At 38.2% G+C, this 18049-nt stretch overlaps 1 protein-coding gene across 1 annotated transcript in view; it reads right to left on the minus strand.

Annotated features, from left to right (window-relative positions):
* Nucleotides 1-18049, minus strand: part of LOC117391963 (copine-8) — a 117025-nt gene that overhangs the window by 83365 nt on the left and 15611 nt on the right. Inside the window, exon 2 of the mRNA XM_033989921.2 lies at nt 3029-3069. Within this exon, the coding sequence (XP_033845812.1) occupies nt 3029-3069 (41 nt within the window). The remainder of the gene's footprint in view (nt 1-3028; nt 3070-18049) is intronic.

Raw genomic sequence — 18049 nt, forward strand, 5'->3', positions numbered from 1 at the left:
TATAATATTGAGTGTAGCAGACATAAAAGTATTTGACACATTTAAGGATTTGGATGATGTTTTGAAAGAACAGCCAGTCTGACAGATATATAAGCCAATCCACAAACAACAAACCCAGTAGAACCGGTCCAATGATGGCTAAGTGTCTAAGTAAACAGTGCTTTAAACAAACTGTATTCAGGGTTCAAAGTTCTCCTTAAAGCGTGAGGATAGATGCAGCTCAGCGAATACTCGACTGAACGATTTGACAAAACGTTTAGACACTTGAGATTTGCACATGACACAGTCCATCTGTCAGCTTTACTATAGTCTGTGTGAAAAGTCAGAGCAACACAACGAGGGTCACTATTGTCAATATTTGTGAAGGATTAACGACTCATTTGCACTGTGGGAAAAAAGTATACAAGAAGTTTATTTCTGAAGGACGCCACAGTGGTATTAATGATCTTGAACCAGCTATTTGTAGTGAGCATGGGAAAACAGTTAGTTTCAACGAACAGAACCTTCCATTTCCTCATTTCTGGTAGACCAAAAACAGAGATGGACGTCAACGCTGGCCAATTTAGCTGTACAAAACTTTATTAGTTGAAGGATTTCAGTTTTGCTCGTGTCTCTCGTGTATTTATCAGAATTTATTGGGTAAACTAAAGCCATGGATGTATGCAAAAGCCAGTACACGTCACTAGCAGCATATATGGTTTTACTAAAGCACTAGTTGAATGCCAAGGGGAGAACGCACATTGGCTTTGTGGAATTACAAAAAAGAACAGTATAGAACAGTATAGAAGCAGAGGATGAGTGGAGGAGAGGGCAGAAGACCGCAGGATGAGGGGAGGAGAAAGCAGAGGATTGGAGATGGAGAGGATTGGAGGAGAGAAGAGCTTGCACCCGGCTGAGGTGTATCTTCCATATGTTCACAAGGTATTCTATAGGTAGCATATAATCAAGACAATTACACTTATTTCAACATAAAAAGAAACTACTACTACAGCATCAACATCAGTTTGTATAATCTTGTAAAAATTAAATAATCTGATGTTAAATTGTTAAAAAAGTACAGAAAAATCTTTTCATCAATAGTTAATACTTCAAACATTTCTGCATAAACTTAATATGTCTATATGCTGGAGCATCAGTTCTCTTCTCTCTGAGGTGTATTTTTAACACAGCAGGTGACACATGTGGATCCTCTGCCCTCTCCACTGCTCTCTCCTCTTCTCTCTCCCCTCTGCTCTCTCCTCTTCTCTTTCCTCTGCTATCTTCTCTGCTCTCTTTCCTCTGCTCTCTCTTCTGCTCTCTCCTCTTCTCTTTCCTCTCCTCTCTTCTCTTTCCTCTCCTCTCTCCCCTCTGAAGCCCTCTCCCAGTCACACTGTTTCAGATCAGGGCCCTGAATGCACCACTCTCAGCATAATCAAAGAGTTGCTCAGCAAAAGGCAGCCTCAACACTGCTCTTTGTCCTGCATCGTCTTCATCACTCACAATGTCTGCTGCTCACTGCCCTCTTCAAGGCAGGCTCCTCTTAGTGCTTTGGGCTTTAGAGGTAATATACAATTCCAGTGAGTTAGTGTGTATTTATACTGTGGACCTGGCCTTCACAATAATTACTATTGTTCAATATATGATAGATGGAACAATATATTTTTGGATTCAATATTTATCGTGTGCATATTTTCATTGAAATAATGGGCATTTTTTTGTTGTTTTTTGCTCTGTTGTGATACAAAAAGATTTGAGCTGTGGAGGGTTGTGTTATTGTGATAGGCCTACTGTTGACTGTCATGTAATGTTTAAGTTTATAAAATTTCCTGAAGGGATGTCAAGATTCTGTCTGTCTTGTCACATTAAATAAACCTTTTCAATCAAAACATTTAATTTTATATAGTGGATCATGCCCTATACTCAAGGGGATTCTCATATTCTAGTCAATATTGTGAATGTCAATAATGAATGTAATGATAAGAATCATGATGCTTTTCACAATAATCATAACACTCAAATGTGACATTGAGGCACCCCTATTTAATATGACTCTAGTCAAACAATTAGAAGAAAAACAACTGAACTATTGTGATATGAATATGAACAGCCCACATGGGCAGCTATAGCCACCTCTTGTTTTTTCTATAGGCAGTGGGTCTCAGCTGGTCCTTACATTAGTCAGATCAGCCTTGAGCCAAACACACACTTAGACAGAGCTGCCCTGGAGAGGTGAGTCACACACTAAGACACAGAGGAGGAAAAAGCCAGTATCTAAAGCACATCTCCATACTCCTCCCAAATGCATTGAAATCCTTGAACTATTTGAAGGGAAATATATAAGATCCATGGTCTCTAAAACCTTATTACTTATGTGATAATATTATGTGTTAAAGGTGCTCTCGTTTTCTGATAGGGAGACTGATTTGCCAGAAAATAGTTGAGTAATATGGTGGACAAATCAGAAAAGTTCCATAGTGCACCTTTAAACATATTTTACAATACAAAGGGCTTCACATTGGTTTGTCTGTCTACTGGCACTTTCTGATTGGATAGGGATAAAAAAAAATGTTTAGTAGAGTAAGCACAAAAAGTCTGCATGCAATGAAAATCAAGGTACTGGTAAAGACATCTACAAGGAAGGAATAATCATTTTAACTAAATTAAAAATATATAAATGATCAGAACATACTATACACACTTTTACATTGTTAAGACTCTGGCATATATTACAGATGAGTATGGAGGGAATTTTTTTTTTTTTTTTTTTTCATTTAATCTGAACACTGCATAAAATATATAATATAATCATGGTCTGTTTAAAAGGCGTGTGTGAAGACGTTTTAACAACTTTTAACCAACATGTTTTTTTTTATATTTGATACTCCCTGTCTCTAAATCACAATTGGAGGTTAGAGTTGTAACGTGAGAGCAGGGACAACATGTTTACACAGCCACCATTACGTCCTCTGTTCCACTGATCTATGGCTACAAAACATTTACACGGAACAAGACGATAACAGAAAGTCAAACAGAGATTGCTGGGTCTTACTTGGGTCAGACTTGGAGAAGGTGTCTCTGTCCAGCAGGTTTCTGTGAAGACAAAAGGACATGTGTGGTTAGTAAAAACAAATGCTTAAAAAAAAAAAGGTGCCTCAAGAATTCATTAAAAAAAAACTAAAACAAAAAACAACGTAGGATGTGTATTCCATAAACAATATAGTATTTTAACAACAAACTACGGTATGTAACTTTACCGTACTGCTTGTTTCCATAGAGATGCTATTGCTTTACCTAGATTGTTCCACAGTACAGTATTGTGAACATAAGTATTTAGTATAGTGTATCTGTCTACATGAAGAAGAGCAGATGGCCAAGTTACAGGTCAGATCTATGGAAAGGTTAAGCAGCTCACACTAACACCTGTAACTGAATTAATGCAATACTGTGGAACATTACATCTAAAATAATGACACCTTAACCAGAAAAGTAATGGATTGTAAATGTTTTTAACACAAAACTGCCACTTTGACTTGGTAAATTGTTATTTGCAAAGAAAAAAAAAAGCTAAGCCTTTTTTAGTTCTTTCTTCTGGTTTGTAATGACTTAAGTGTTAGAGGAAAAGTCTTAGGATGCCTCATTTGGCTTGGCAGACATAATACAGCATAGTATTGCCCTGTTCAATAGGATTTTGTGCAAAGGTAAGGTTTGTATGTAATCTAGAAAGCCACATTTTCTTCTACAAATGTTCTCATTAACAATACAATTTGGATATTTGGAAAATATGATAATGTTTTAAACAAGCAGTTATGACATCTAAGTTCATATTAAGACAGCACTAAATCCTCTTAAAGTACCTGCAAAGAGAGTTGAAAATCATCGCTCTGGGCCAAAAAGTGACATTAGCAATACAAGATATTTCTGAGAGGAGTCGGGTAGGACCTTTTTTTATTACAGGGAATAATGTCAAAAGAGATTATGATGGCAATGGGATATGAAACCAAAATGAGCAATGTGGATAAGAAAATGTGTTTTATGAAAGCAAGTTGCAACTATTAAAACTTATACAATGATATAATACTGTCAATTCTAAACAGAAAAACAGAATAACTGGATTATATTGGGTATTTCTTATGTTGTTTTTGGCATTATAAGACGGTTACAATATATTATATGAGGCTATAAAACACACAAAGCACCAGGCATCTAATGGTGTTTTCCAGTGGGTGTTGAATATTAGGCTATTTTATGTTCATGTTATTCTACACATGAGTAACCTTATTGTCCCTTATTGTCTGCACTCCTCTGCTATAGGATCAACAGGTTCACAAAGTCCTACAGTCAATTTCCAGTCACAATTAATCAATATTAGTGAACACAGTAAAGAGAAAAGCTGCACTATGTCACTTTTGTGGTGAACTGTCTTTCACCTGCTTGTCTCCGTGGAGATATTATTGCTCCACTGTATGAGATTTTACAATATGGCCTTTAACTTATTTCTTCATAGAGACAAGCAAACAGACCAAGTTACAAATCCTGACCCCGCTCACAGTAAGAATTCATTTTTAAAGGCTTGTTTTTAGCATTTCAAATGAATTTGTAATTGAATGAATGGAATTCAAATGCCAGACTGAAATAAGTTTTATAGTGCATGTCTAAAGTATCTAAAAGTCATATCTAAAGTGCATATCTAAACACTAAAATAAACCTCACCAAAGTGTGCAACCAAACACTTAAAGCACATAGTGTGTTGTTATGAATAACATTTTAGTTCTAGTCACTCTAAGACAATATACAGAGATCTTCCTCAGATGAGCAGTTTTTCTCTAATAGCTCTCAGTGCCTCCTGCTTTCTTGCCGTGTTGTTCCTGTTACCTGTTCCTCTTGTGTGAATCCATCACTACACCTCTGTCTCAGCCACACAGATCTGTGAGTGACTGCTAACATGGTACAGTCTTTCAAAGCACTTCAGGAATCCAGCAGCTAGCACCAATAGCACACAATAAAAAGCTAAATATATTATACAAAATACAAAACATTTTTATAAATGTAAATTCATGGATAATATCATGTCAACAAAAATATAGAAAAAATATGTTCTTGTGACACTTTGTGCAGATCAGGTACTCTCACCTATTAATATACACATGGATTTATAATTCTAAAAGGGTCACAAGTGTCTTTGTGCTCCTCACGAGCATGGATAAAAATACAAAGCAGGTATATTTACTCTATGAATGCTATTCAAATTAATTAAAAACAATTTGGTACTTTCAGACCCCCTCTTTCTTTTCTCTTTCTGTCGTTCTCACTCTTTCTCTACCCCTCTGTCTGATCTCTCTCTGTCTCCAATGCTCTCTTTCTCTCTCCCTTTCCTCTCTACTTGTTTCTAAGTGTGCATGTGTGTGTACAGAAACAGGTTGAGGATTTCCACTTCACAGACTTAAGTGAATGAGTCATATAGACTTCACCCCCAAGCTTGAGCTAAAAGCCACTATTTAAGTCACAGGAGCCCACCCCATAAACTCAAATAACAGAGTTTATTTTTAGGGTTACTATATTACTTAAAGTATTTAGATCAGATGCAATAAAAGATTCACTTCATTGCCACACAAACTTCATGATGACTGCTTGGTTTGTAACAGCCAAAAAATAGTTAGTAAAAGTTATTATAGTTCCCTAGACCTAAGGGTTGGAGCGATAGTAATCAGAAGCTACATCCAGATGCAGCCTCCACCTGTGCTTTTATTTCCCACTGAATTGTACTGTTCACTGAGCAGAGAGAGAACACACAGTTTCAATCCACTGGCCCTTTCTGGAATGGTAAAATGCTGTTGGCCCTATCTCGCAATGGTAAACGGCTGAACTATTAATTGTCATCATCAATCATCTAGGGTCAGCCAATACTCCATCAGTAAATGCATGCGGTTTGGAGCAGAGACTTTAAAGGAAGATGTTTTATTTTTTATAGCCTTGTTTTGTTCAGAAAATTAATATTAAAAAATGCTTAGAATGTCTAATTAATTAATACAGTGGTCTGGATTAATCACAAAATTTAAATTCCAAGTGCATTACGAGGGCAAAGATTAATTCTGTCCACTGTCACATGGAGTGGTAAATTATTCTGTTGTCATTTGGCAGGAGAAGTGTCTAGCTCAAGGACACAATGGCAGTTTGGGTGCTAGCGTGTCAATTCATGGTTTCAGTTTCCCGTTTCCTGGTGACATTTTGAGCATTTTTGACAATTTAAAGATAGTATATTTGTTTTGAATTGCTATGAAAACTGCGCTAAAATAAAATAAACCGCTTTGTCATTATTGATTCTACAAATGACTTTCCTCAAAAATAAAACCACTAAGAGTCTTTTAGTACTTGCAGAGCACATCGGGCTAGTCACAAACAGACCACTTCATTAGCGCCTTTGCCCTAAATGACTTCATCGCTCATTCATCTGAGGATTACCTGAAGCCAACGTCAAACAATCCAATTCATAGCACATCAAAAATAAGTCATTTACCGTTCCTCGCCATCTGTAATCCACAATACTCAGAAATGTTCAAACGCAAATGATTCAAGGTAAAGAGGAATCCAAGAAATATGTGGTGTCTGCATGACGAGGAGGTGCTGCTGCAAAGACTCCAACTGAAAGCATTTCTTCAGCTTTTATGTGACAGATTCACAGCAACTGAATCCAATTTGAATGTGTCAAATGTACTGCTGTACTGGGTTTTAACTTCTTAGTAAGTGATAAATGATCACAAATACAAATACATAGATTAGAATTTAACATTTTGTAAAACATGGGTCCAATGATTCCTTTTCGAAACTGAACACATTCTCCACTTTTCGCCTAGCAAGCAACTTATTGAGGGATAACTCTTTATTTTCCATAATTTGTCTCATTTACAATAGATGTAAAAATACTGGTGGAGCAATTTTTATGTAAAATCGATATTAGTAAAATACAGAATTCATTCAACTCACCAAGAATTGCTGTCTGGAATACATTCACACTCTAATATTATGTTATGTTTGTGACCCTAATTCATAAATAAGACCCATAAATGATGTAATAACCGTCCACGCTCCCTGATGACCAAGGACACCATGTGACGGAAGATGAGAAAACTTGATCATGCATTGTGATGAGGGATCAGCAGTGAGTCTCCCTACTGTTCTGTCCATGTGCTGGGGTCCAACGGCTGGACTATAGAGGTGCACGAAACACATAGCAATCTCTACAATGTACATAGTGTATTTGTTTAAACTGTGTGGCTCTTACTATAATAATTCTGCTAAATCAATATGTTGACCTCACACAGAAAAGTAATACAATTAAGCAGGTAGAATCTTTACACATTGCAATCACTGACAATACTTTTTCAACAGAAATAATTTATTACAGCACTCCAATAAACCAAGGATAAACAAAGCACAGTTGACTTAGAAAAGAAATTTTGAAATTGAATGTACGCACTCTTCGGGGACAAGGGCAAGGCACACTGAGAGAAAAGAGGAACGCTGAACAAGTTGAAATGTGCCAATAAAGTACAATATTGTACAATGACATGCTCGAGCACTATTAGCATGCACATAGTTTGAAATTAGATTAAATTGTAGTCATGTTTCAAAGGCTTATAGCTCATGTTTCAGCTTCCTGTTATACGGTGCCATTTTGAGTACCATTCAAAAGATATAATGTTTTTGAATTGTTAATTGCTAGGGTACATTTTATCATTCTGGAACCCAACTGTGCGGAGATAGTTCTACCATTAGAAATAACAAAGCATCAAGCACAGCAATCAAAGTGTACTCGCATCACAAATAACATCAAGTAAGGTCAACTCAGCCTCATCAAATCCTGGTTCTCTAAACTGACTAGCCCAGTTTGTACCATCACTACCACCATCACAGTGAAGGACAGCTGGTGAAACTGACAGAGTAGATTTATGGTTTTATCAGCACATCCTCAGTCCTTCCCCAGAGTCTCATCTGTCTCTAATATAACCTACAGCTGTCCATCACCACAAGAGGAGAAGAAAACTGACACAAAACAGTCAGAAGAGGCTTCTGCTAAAAGACAGTTTTGATGGTCAAAGCATGGGATAGTTTGTAAAATAGTGCTAGATAGTATACTCCAGAGGGATGGTCCACTGTGACTGGTCATTCAAAGTTTAAGAATATGGAAATGATAAGGTAAAGATCAGTGTTTATGGTTATAGTTAGCAGCATGGTTAAAGGAGTACTGTGTCATTTTTCTGGTTGTGGGTGTTGCAACTGCTTTTTATTGCTCACAAAAGCATTTATTATTGCTTGAGTGGGACTCCTCTCCACAGACCTGTCACCTGTGGCAACAAGTGCTTCCAGAGTCAACCACTAACCTTCTTAACAAGAGTGGTGTGAAAAGTATGTTTTCATGTTATATTAGGGAAGTTGTTCAGTTGTGAATTAAGGTAAGCTAGTCTAGACTGTTTGCTGCATAGGGAAATTGATCCCCAGCATTTTATCCATCTTTTGATTGTAATTGGATGACAAATTGAGAGGTAGGGGAAAACATTTAAGACAATATCCATCATAGAAAGGTTCTGAATACCAGATATCCAAGGTTATATCTCTCTGAAAGTCAGAGCCTTTACTGTGAAATTATTGTATTTGAGACCTCACTTCGGACAAATCACAGCTTTCCCCATCCCCCTTACATCCTGGCCAAACCTTGCAGAAATGTGTCCCTAAATTGTCCCTCTAGTGTTTCCATCCAAAGAGGTTGTGAGGCAGAAAGTGCAGCAGTGAGTGTTTGCTGTGCTCTATAATTATGTGAAATGCCTTCGATGTCGGGTCGGGGGGTTATCAGCCCACTCCTCCCACAGTGGCCCACCTCTGCGCGTCTGCTCAATCAGGTTCGCCTCACAATAATGTCCAACAAGGAGGACAGTTACCATGGAAACTGCCTAGAGCCAATCACAGGCCACTTGAGTGAGTTGACTGACAGGCATTGGTTTTGTATAAAGTGGAAACCATGTATGTTGTGGTATTTCAAGTGCTTTTCTCCATACCTCGGGACCCCTTCATCGATTGACAAACCTTTTTCCAATGCTATAAATAAATAAATATATATATAAATAAACAATTTCTTATTTTCAGATCATAAACTTTTTCTCTGTTTTAAAGTCAGGGGCCGGAGGGGGTCTGGTTCGGGAAGGATGAAGTGTGAGTTTGACAGGTGGAACGGTGCAGCGTCTGTAGTGATATAGTCAATGTATTGGACTGTTATGGTAAAAAAAAGGAGCCGAGTCGAAAGGCAAAGCTCTCGATTTACCGGTCAATCAGGCCCTAGCTTTCAGGGGGGCCTAAGCTGAATTTGTCTCTGGGGCCCACACAGTGGACGTATCCTCACTCAGCTGCTGGTGATTCACATTTGACGACATTATGACTTTGCCCTCATCAACTTGACCACCTTGTATTTGTATTTATATGACAAACATCAGACTGAAAACATCCGAAAAGTCACAACTACCACAGTCACAAGAACAGTAAACAAAGATATAAGGGGATAGGATTTTTGAAATTCTAGTCAAGTGTCTGGTGAATTTAAATGCGTTCCAGTTGGTGACAGTGGGCTAACATTTACATTATAAAGGGTCCTTGCATGTGTGTAAACACATAGCTGCAATCACCTCTGCCCGGCTCAAAAACAAATGTAGCAGCAGCAGACATTTGCTACTATATATATATAAAACTAATATAATTGTTTGAGAGGGATATTTAGGCTGCTGTAAACACAAAAGCCCTGTTTCCAATAAAACTTGATATATTATATTATTTTCAATATAAATGTATGGGCCTTGGGGCCCTAAGCAGCTGCTTAGTCTGTTTATAGGCTGGGTCAGCCCTGCAGTCAATCTAAGTTCTTACCCTAACCTATGGTCATGAGCTTTGCGTAAAGAACTAGCGGAAGACCTCCCTGGGGAGGTCTTCCAGGAATGTTCCACTGGGAGGAGACCCCAGGGAAGACCAGAACACGCTGGAGGGACTATATCTCTCGGCCGGCCTGGAAACACCTTGAGGAGATGGTGGAAGTGTCTGGGATGAGGGAAGTCTAGGAGTCCCTGTTTGATATTCTAAGCAAATCTTTCAATATTAATTATCACCATTATTCAGTAATAATAATGGTATTCTGATAAAGCACTGATTGTAATAATTTTTAAATTTCTGTCGACACATTATGCACTAGCACAATGATTCTTCATCAAACCACCATCAAAGTTGCACATTTAAAATGTATTATTCTATTCCCTCTTCAATCCTCTTCTCTTTTATAAGAATCACCATATCTGTAATGGCTTCTGTAACAGTCTGTCTGCTACATTTTCTTAGGACACCCAATACTTCCTCATCTGTGTTACAGAAATAAATTGCTTTTTGGGTCTCAAGAGGAATGGATATATGAAAGTTATACAGTATCTAAAAGTACAGGATTGAAAATGTTATAAGGCAATTATAGGCAACTTGTATTGAGTAGTTGCCTATAAGTAGTAGTAACAAATGTCATTTAAAGTGTGAGTAAGAAATAGTGTTTATTCTGGTTGTTTCGGTTCTTCGTGTCCCCATATGAGAGAGGTACTTGTTCTTGTTATAATAAAGAAAGCTATAGTGTAGATCTACAGACATGCCTGCAGTAGTGAAGAAGTTTTGACTAACCTTTATGGCAAAACCCAACCACTAGTTTCACTGTGTCCATCAGAAACCTCCACCCCAAGATGAAAAAAGCCTTCAGTGCATCCGAAAGCAAATAAATCCTCACTCAAAACTTGGGTTGTCAAAAGTATTAAAAATCAATATTGAACTAGATACTAATTCTAGTATCTAGTATCTTAAAAAAGTCACAAAGCAGAAATGAACATTTCCCGAAGAGCCTTAGAATGATCTTGAGCTGAATCAGAACATGTATACAAACACATACACTAGTATAGGCCCATGGGCCACTATGGAAATACTACCTGGACAATTGAGGGACCACAATCGATTAAAGGGGAAGGTTGTGAGTGAGAGAGCGAGCTAACTGAAGATTTGGTACTTTTTGGTATATGTAAAAAGGCGGATTAAACTCATGATTCACACATTTAATCTGTAAGATTTCCTTGTCCTCACGTCCTCCTTTACCTCTCCTTCCCCAGTTCCCTGTATGCCCCCGTCTATCTGTCTGCCATCACTGTATCTGAATTTGACCGTGACCTGGTTAGACACTGCAGCAGTTCACTGAACTAGATACAGTCATTCATATAAGCACGTGCACATGGAGTAAAGGTGGACTCCGATATAAAAGCACTTCAGTGGATTCCCTGTTCAGCCAGTTCACATACATGTTATTGAGACACATATAAATAGTAACAATATTTTTATTTTGTAATGGCTAAGAGAGGGGTACACTGGAACATTTGCAATTTTTTTAAAAGTACACCATCGAGTACACCACCGAATGTCCGTCATCTGTTTGTCTCCACGAAGATGTAGCTTTACTTGAAAAGTTCCACAATATTAAACTTGCATGTTTTTAAAGGTGTGTTTTAGCAATAAAAACACCTATAATTGAAAAAAAAATGTAAGCGATAATGATATGGCATGAAACATTCAAGCAATAACAATTAATTCAAAGAAGCTCATGGTGCACGCTTAAACAGAAAAATTACATAGCGCATCTTTAAATGGCATACCCCCCCCATAATTTACGACTTATTTTTTACATTGATGGTACCACGCACAGTCGCGGCTGGTGGCACCTGTAGCATGCTGCTCAATGATCTGGAGTGCGTCTGAGCATGCCCAGTGGATTCCTCTCGCGCCACATCTCCCAGAATACCCTGCTCTGTTGCTAAGCACATGCATCTATCCACACAAACACAAATTGGTCAGGAGTCATGCAGTGAACACAACAAGAGCATGAAAGGCCAGAAGTATGCAGCAGTGTTCAGAAATGTGAGCGCTACCTACTAACAATAACTATTATGAATATCTTATAGATTTGAACTGTGGAAGAAAATGAGGCATAATAGGTTCCTGGAACGTGATAAAAAAAAAAAAAAGTCTCCGGGTTGCCCTTGACATCCCAGAGACTATGAATAATTGTATAGAGTTCATACACTGAGAAAATGGTCTAGAAGAGTTGATCAAACTGCAAACACAAGTTCGACTTTTTGAATTTTTTTCTTTCTGTGTCCAACATGTTTAAGTCTTACGATGCATCTTTTGATCAGGATGAGAAAACATGACTTTATTATGATTTCTGGTGAAGCTCCTCCCTTAGGAATTCCGCTCCCCATTTTTGGAGGGAAAATTCAAATGTACATAGGGCATAGGATAGTTACAGGAGCGTCTGCAGTGTGGATGGATCCAGGAGGACTGTGAGGGGTTGGGGTTAAACTGAGGGCTGTGAGCTTCCCAGTGAGCTTAACCACTTGTTTGTACAGGGTGGCAGCACGAGGATTTTGTAAAAGATGTTATTGAATGTCCATTGAGGTGAGGATTCTTTGCACATTTTCTCTATTGTTCACTGTGATTCTGTCCTGGTTCATTATTATATTGCTTGAATAAAATGTAATGTTAAATATGTACAATATGAAGATAATCATATGGTGATCATGTCTCATTCCTATGTCCACAGGCAGAGACAAGAGATTCTTCACTGGACTAAGTCTTTACACTGTCCAGCTCCAAACAGGCTGTTTTTCATTGCACCAGTGCTCTCTCTGTGTTTGATTCATTTAAGACAATACAGGACTATAGACAACTAATAAGTGTTTTTGTGTACTTATTTTACTTTAAAGCCTTTTAAGGACATTTGATGTTGAAATTATGTAGATAGAATTAAACAATAACAAAAACAATGCTAATTTAAATGGGTAATAAAAGGTTAATTTTCATGATTAGGTAACATAAGATGAATGTGTGCATTTGACATGATTCAAGCACACTTTATCGGCATGAAAAAGTTATATTTATGCTGTGAAAAGAATATACAAAAAGTATGCATTTCAGTTTCAAGCCTAAACATCACTTTTTTTGCACGTAACCACTGTCCGTATTAGTTTTTCTTCTTTTTCTTTCAGTGTATTAGGCGAGTTCAATGCATTAGAAATATTGATTTTCTATGTTGGCCATTGAATCGAAAGTGAAGGCTGTATACAGGTTACATGAAGTGAACACTGAAGCAATTGCATTCAAAGCAAACTTCGACATGTAACATAAAATAACATAAATAACAATAAAAATATGTCCATTCAATTCATATTAATTTCTGTTTATGGTATAGGGTTGTGTTTGGCTTTAAGTATTTTCCTACAGCAACTACAGGGTTTCTCAGAATATTACATCCTGAAAAATGGTTGTGTTAATACAGTACTGTATATTTATCATGTACTATGGGCAATGTCAGTGCACTAAAGGCGCTAACTCTGCCAAGCTCTGAGTGACAGGAGGCAGCACAGAGCTGAAGGACAAAACATTGCTTTGGAATAGGTTGCATTTACAACATTATAGAATTTGATCATTTTAGGAGAGGGGTCATTATTCACTGATTGTTGCCATGAATTCAGAATGGTCAAACCTTATATCTTAATTGTGCTGCTTTAAGTCCTTTCATCTGACAGCAATCACTAAATCCAGTATCAAAAGATTATATTGAACAATATAATGCAAACTGATAAATAGGCCAACATTAAACCTTTCCAGAACACATTCAGGGTCTTGATTTATATAGAACATTATTCTATCACTACCATGCATTAGAATAATGTCACCAGGTGGTCGTGAAATAATTTCCTAATTCATTTGTGAAGAAGATGTTAAACTTGACGATGTTGACCTGCCCTCTGTGCACAGTTTAGAATCGTGTGATGTGTTGTGAACTCAGTGTCTTTAGTCCAGGCTTCCTTGTTTAGAGGAGGAAGAGCGATAACCACTCAGAGACACTGCACAGCCCTTTTGCAACAAACATAAAAACGCCAAGTTACAACATAGATATGTAAATATAGAAAATGTATTGTGTGTGGAAATTTGCATAACCTATGTAACATTAAAACTATACAATGATAAATTATTACATTGACTAATCAGAAAGAAAAATACTACAGACTTGTTTGATTATATGTTAAGTGCTGATGTTTTGAACAGTCATGACATTTTCTGTCATGTCGAGCTGTCTCATTATTTGTCTGTGTCCCCCTCGGTCACACTTCTGTTACTCTCTACAGTAAGGGTCAGAAACAGAACCACTCACGTCCCCTGTCCACTCATCATAGCATGAGGCCAGACTTCCAAATCAGACCAATATATGCAAGGAGAAGATGTCTTTAATCTTGACTGACTGTCCATTTTGTGTCAAGTCAGAAACATAGCTTAGATAGACAGATTATCAAAACATAGATAATACTGTAAATGTCGATTCGAAGGTATGCAACACTGGACACTTATCATTTTACACATAAAAATATATATTCATGGTTCAGCAGTGGTACATGCTCTTTTAATTATAGGCAATCTACTAAACTTTATTTGTATGTAAGTTTTCTGATCGAGGTCCTGGATGTTATTGTTAGGCCTAGATGTTCAACAGTATGGCATTAAACTTGTCCATCTCTATAGACAAGCACGTGACGCCACCAAGCAAACTTACAAATCAGATCTGTGGAGGGCCGATAACACAGCACACAGGTAGTGGACCTTCAACAGAAAAGTTAAAAGTGCACCTTTAAAATTGCATGCTTATATTTATATTGATGTTTATATTTTATTGGATGGCAATAATCCATAATCTACCCAATTTTCCTTCCCTCTCTCTCTTCAGCACCAGAGCATTCAAAGCTTGTATTTTCTCTGTTCTGCTTTGAGAGGACTGTCCTAATTCTTGTTGACAGGAGCGGCAAGAGCCAAGAGACCATCCCAGTCTTGACACGCACACACACATGAGCTACTATCTCACAATCTGTCCATCTACACACATACAACACAAAGGCATTCAGGCACACATCCGCTGGAGTGGCATTTTACCTTAATAGCCTTTGTCAGCGCTCTCAGTACAGTTTAGTGCACTGTCCCTGTTTCCTGAACCAACACAGGACCGTGACTTCTTGATACTGACAAGCCCCAACATCTGTTTTACACACAGGCAAAAGTCAAACGCAGATTTGGGATGCTTAATACAGCTTCAGTCTGTTGCAATGTCACCCATTTGAGTTGGAACAGCATTTATATTAAGATGAAATGCACCAACTAATACAAGCTGAATACAAGCTCTCAAGCACAGTGACTTCTCTTGACTTGTCCTGGTCCACGTTTTCAGATTGTTGCCTTTATTTTTTGCTATATACTAAACTATATGTCAGAAAAAATATCAATTTGCTTTTTCTTCTGCCAAGCATTGCAATTACAATTATATTTGCAATTTATGTTTTAATTATAGAATTCTGTTAACATTTTCAGTGCATCCAGAAGAACTGACAAAAATATTGATGTATGAATTGACAAATGAATACAAGAATCACATTTCAGAACATGTTTGTACAGGGTTAGACATTTTTATGCAGAGGAGACGATATTTTGTTGTTTGCGGAGGAGTGTTTGGTACTTAAAAAATCACAACCCTTGCAATTTGCTAATTACTTCCATTCAAATCGTGATCTTGATTTGATTACGATTAATCTTGCAGCCCTACTATATATAATTTGATCTTGCTTTTAAAGTTACCTCTGTTTGGTTTACATAAAGCCCAGTTGTCCATTGCTAGACCTGGTGATTCATCAAACTATGAAGTAATGCTTAGTGCAAAATGTTGACAGAATTGAAAGCACTCCTGACTGATAATGCTTGACACACGTTTGATGAGAAACATGACTTTGCATTATTTAGCCCCATTTATCTATAAAGTTATGTTTTTCATTGTTTTTCACCACTTATGTTTTTGTTGAAACAGCTGCAGTTTAGGTCAAATGTAGCTGGGTACAGTCTGTGTTGTCTGATTGTGTGAATGTATTTGTTGTGTAGCAGGCTGCTTGTGTTGGCGGCCAGTTAGTGGTGGGGTCTGCACATGTCTGTCTGCATGAACAAGTGACGATTGATGAGATGTGAGAGTGAGCCTCAGCCTGAGCTACAGTGAGAGAGCATCCAAACTAAAGCCACAGGAGAACATCACAGTATTCATTTAAAGCTATTTCTCCTGGTATTTAGTGATAAACCGTAACACATTAAGATCATTATAGTACATAGTATAGTTTGTTCATTTTAAACTATTATATTTCTCTAAATCAATCAAAATACATCTCTGAGTAAGTTAATGATGAGGGAAAACCATTCTAACATAAAAGCTCATAATAGTTGATTATAGAGGATCATTAACTGACGGCTTGTGGTGTTAAGTTTAAACAATACGCCAAAACTAGTTTAGCACAACTACCATCCATTTTCTTCCGCTTATCCGGGGCCAGGTGCGGGGACAGCAGTCTAAGCAGGGACTCCCAGATTTCCCTCACCCCAGACACATCTTCCAGGTCCTCCGGTGAGAGACATAGTCCCTCCAATGTGTCCTGGGTCTTCCCCGGGGACTGCTCCCGTGTGACCGAGCTCCTCACCCCATCTCTAAGGGAGCACACAGCCACCCTGCAGAGGAAACCCACTTCAGCCGCTTGTATCAGCGATCTTGTCCTTTCGGTCATTACCCAAAGCTCATGACCATAGGTGAGGGTAGGGGCGTAGATTGACCGGTAAATCGAGAGCTTTGCCTTTCGGCTCAGCTCCTGCAGCGTACAGCGTGGCACAACTACATTACATGCAACTACAGATCTCATTGTAAGGAACTATTGGAGAATTCATAGCCAGAAAACGTAACACAATGATGTTTTTTGCTAGAGGGCTGGTGGAAACATATCTATAGTTGGAAACCTTGGTAATGCAAACTAATATTGTACATTAATTTATATTTACTATAAACATTTTTAGCTAAAACGTAGCCGGCATGTCAAGTTTTGTTTATCTATTTCAGTGAAGGCTTCAGATCTTTGCTCTAGCTGAATTCATTATGTCTTATCAACAACATATTAGCTGTAAACTGCCTTGCACACGCTTCAACTGAAACCCACATCACAGACAGATATCCAAACCTCATCCCTTTGAGCCTTTTATCAGAGTTTAGTGAGTATTCAGTGCATTTGGGAGTAAACAAGGAGACACGCGACAGGCTCAGAAGTGCCGACCCGGGCCATGGGGTTAGACATCAGACAGAAAGAAAGATAGAGAGACAGAGCCAACCACAGTCCCTGGAGGTATTCAGGCATGCCCCAGCAATATGTGACCAGGATGGAGATGACTTGATTAGGCCACCCTCCCCCCTCTCTCCCCTCCAAATAGGCCTGTGACACTGTGATTTACTGCATGTCGAGTAATCTGACTTGTCAAAAAGTCTCAATCAGTGCGATCCTCCGACAATCTGCCACCTCAATCTGTTCTCATGTACGGCCAAAACAACAAAACGAGGCAATTTCCATTCACATATCTTCACATCTCCAAATGTCACCGAACCGCAGAGGGGCCGGCAGGTTCTATGATGTTTTTGATTTGTTCTATTATTGCTCAGGAATGTAATATGAGTAAAAAATAAAATGTCATTGCGCCAAACGTGGGTTTGCATTTAGGGTGTGTCTGTCGTCGTTCGAAATGCCACTGGTGTGTTGATGGATGAGAGGAACAACGCCGGACAGACGCGGGATAGGTTATGTCCTCCACGTCATATGTTCTGTCACGGTAGAAAGAAAGTCTATTCCCCCGAAGGAAAGGAAAAATGGGTGGAAATATGCAGCGTTGCAGAGGCAGTGACGAGGGCCGTGTCTTCTCATTAAAGCAGCATAATTATAATCTAAATGTTTGTCGCCGCAAGTTCTCGCCAAGTGAAGGGTCATGGCGTGTGAATCTAATAAGATATCAGTAGAGTTATAATCAAATTCTCACAAGCTCTTTGGAGAAATTTGCCAGATTAGCTAGTCATGACAACAGGTAAAGCTGCAAATCCTTCTCATACTGATGTTGTTCA

The sequence above is a fragment of the Periophthalmus magnuspinnatus genome, chromosome 23, assembly GCF_009829125.3.
Source record: "Periophthalmus magnuspinnatus isolate fPerMag1 chromosome 23, fPerMag1.2.pri, whole genome shotgun sequence".
In the NCBI taxonomy this organism is placed as follows: domain Eukaryota; kingdom Metazoa; phylum Chordata; class Actinopteri; order Gobiiformes; family Gobiidae; genus Periophthalmus; species Periophthalmus magnuspinnatus.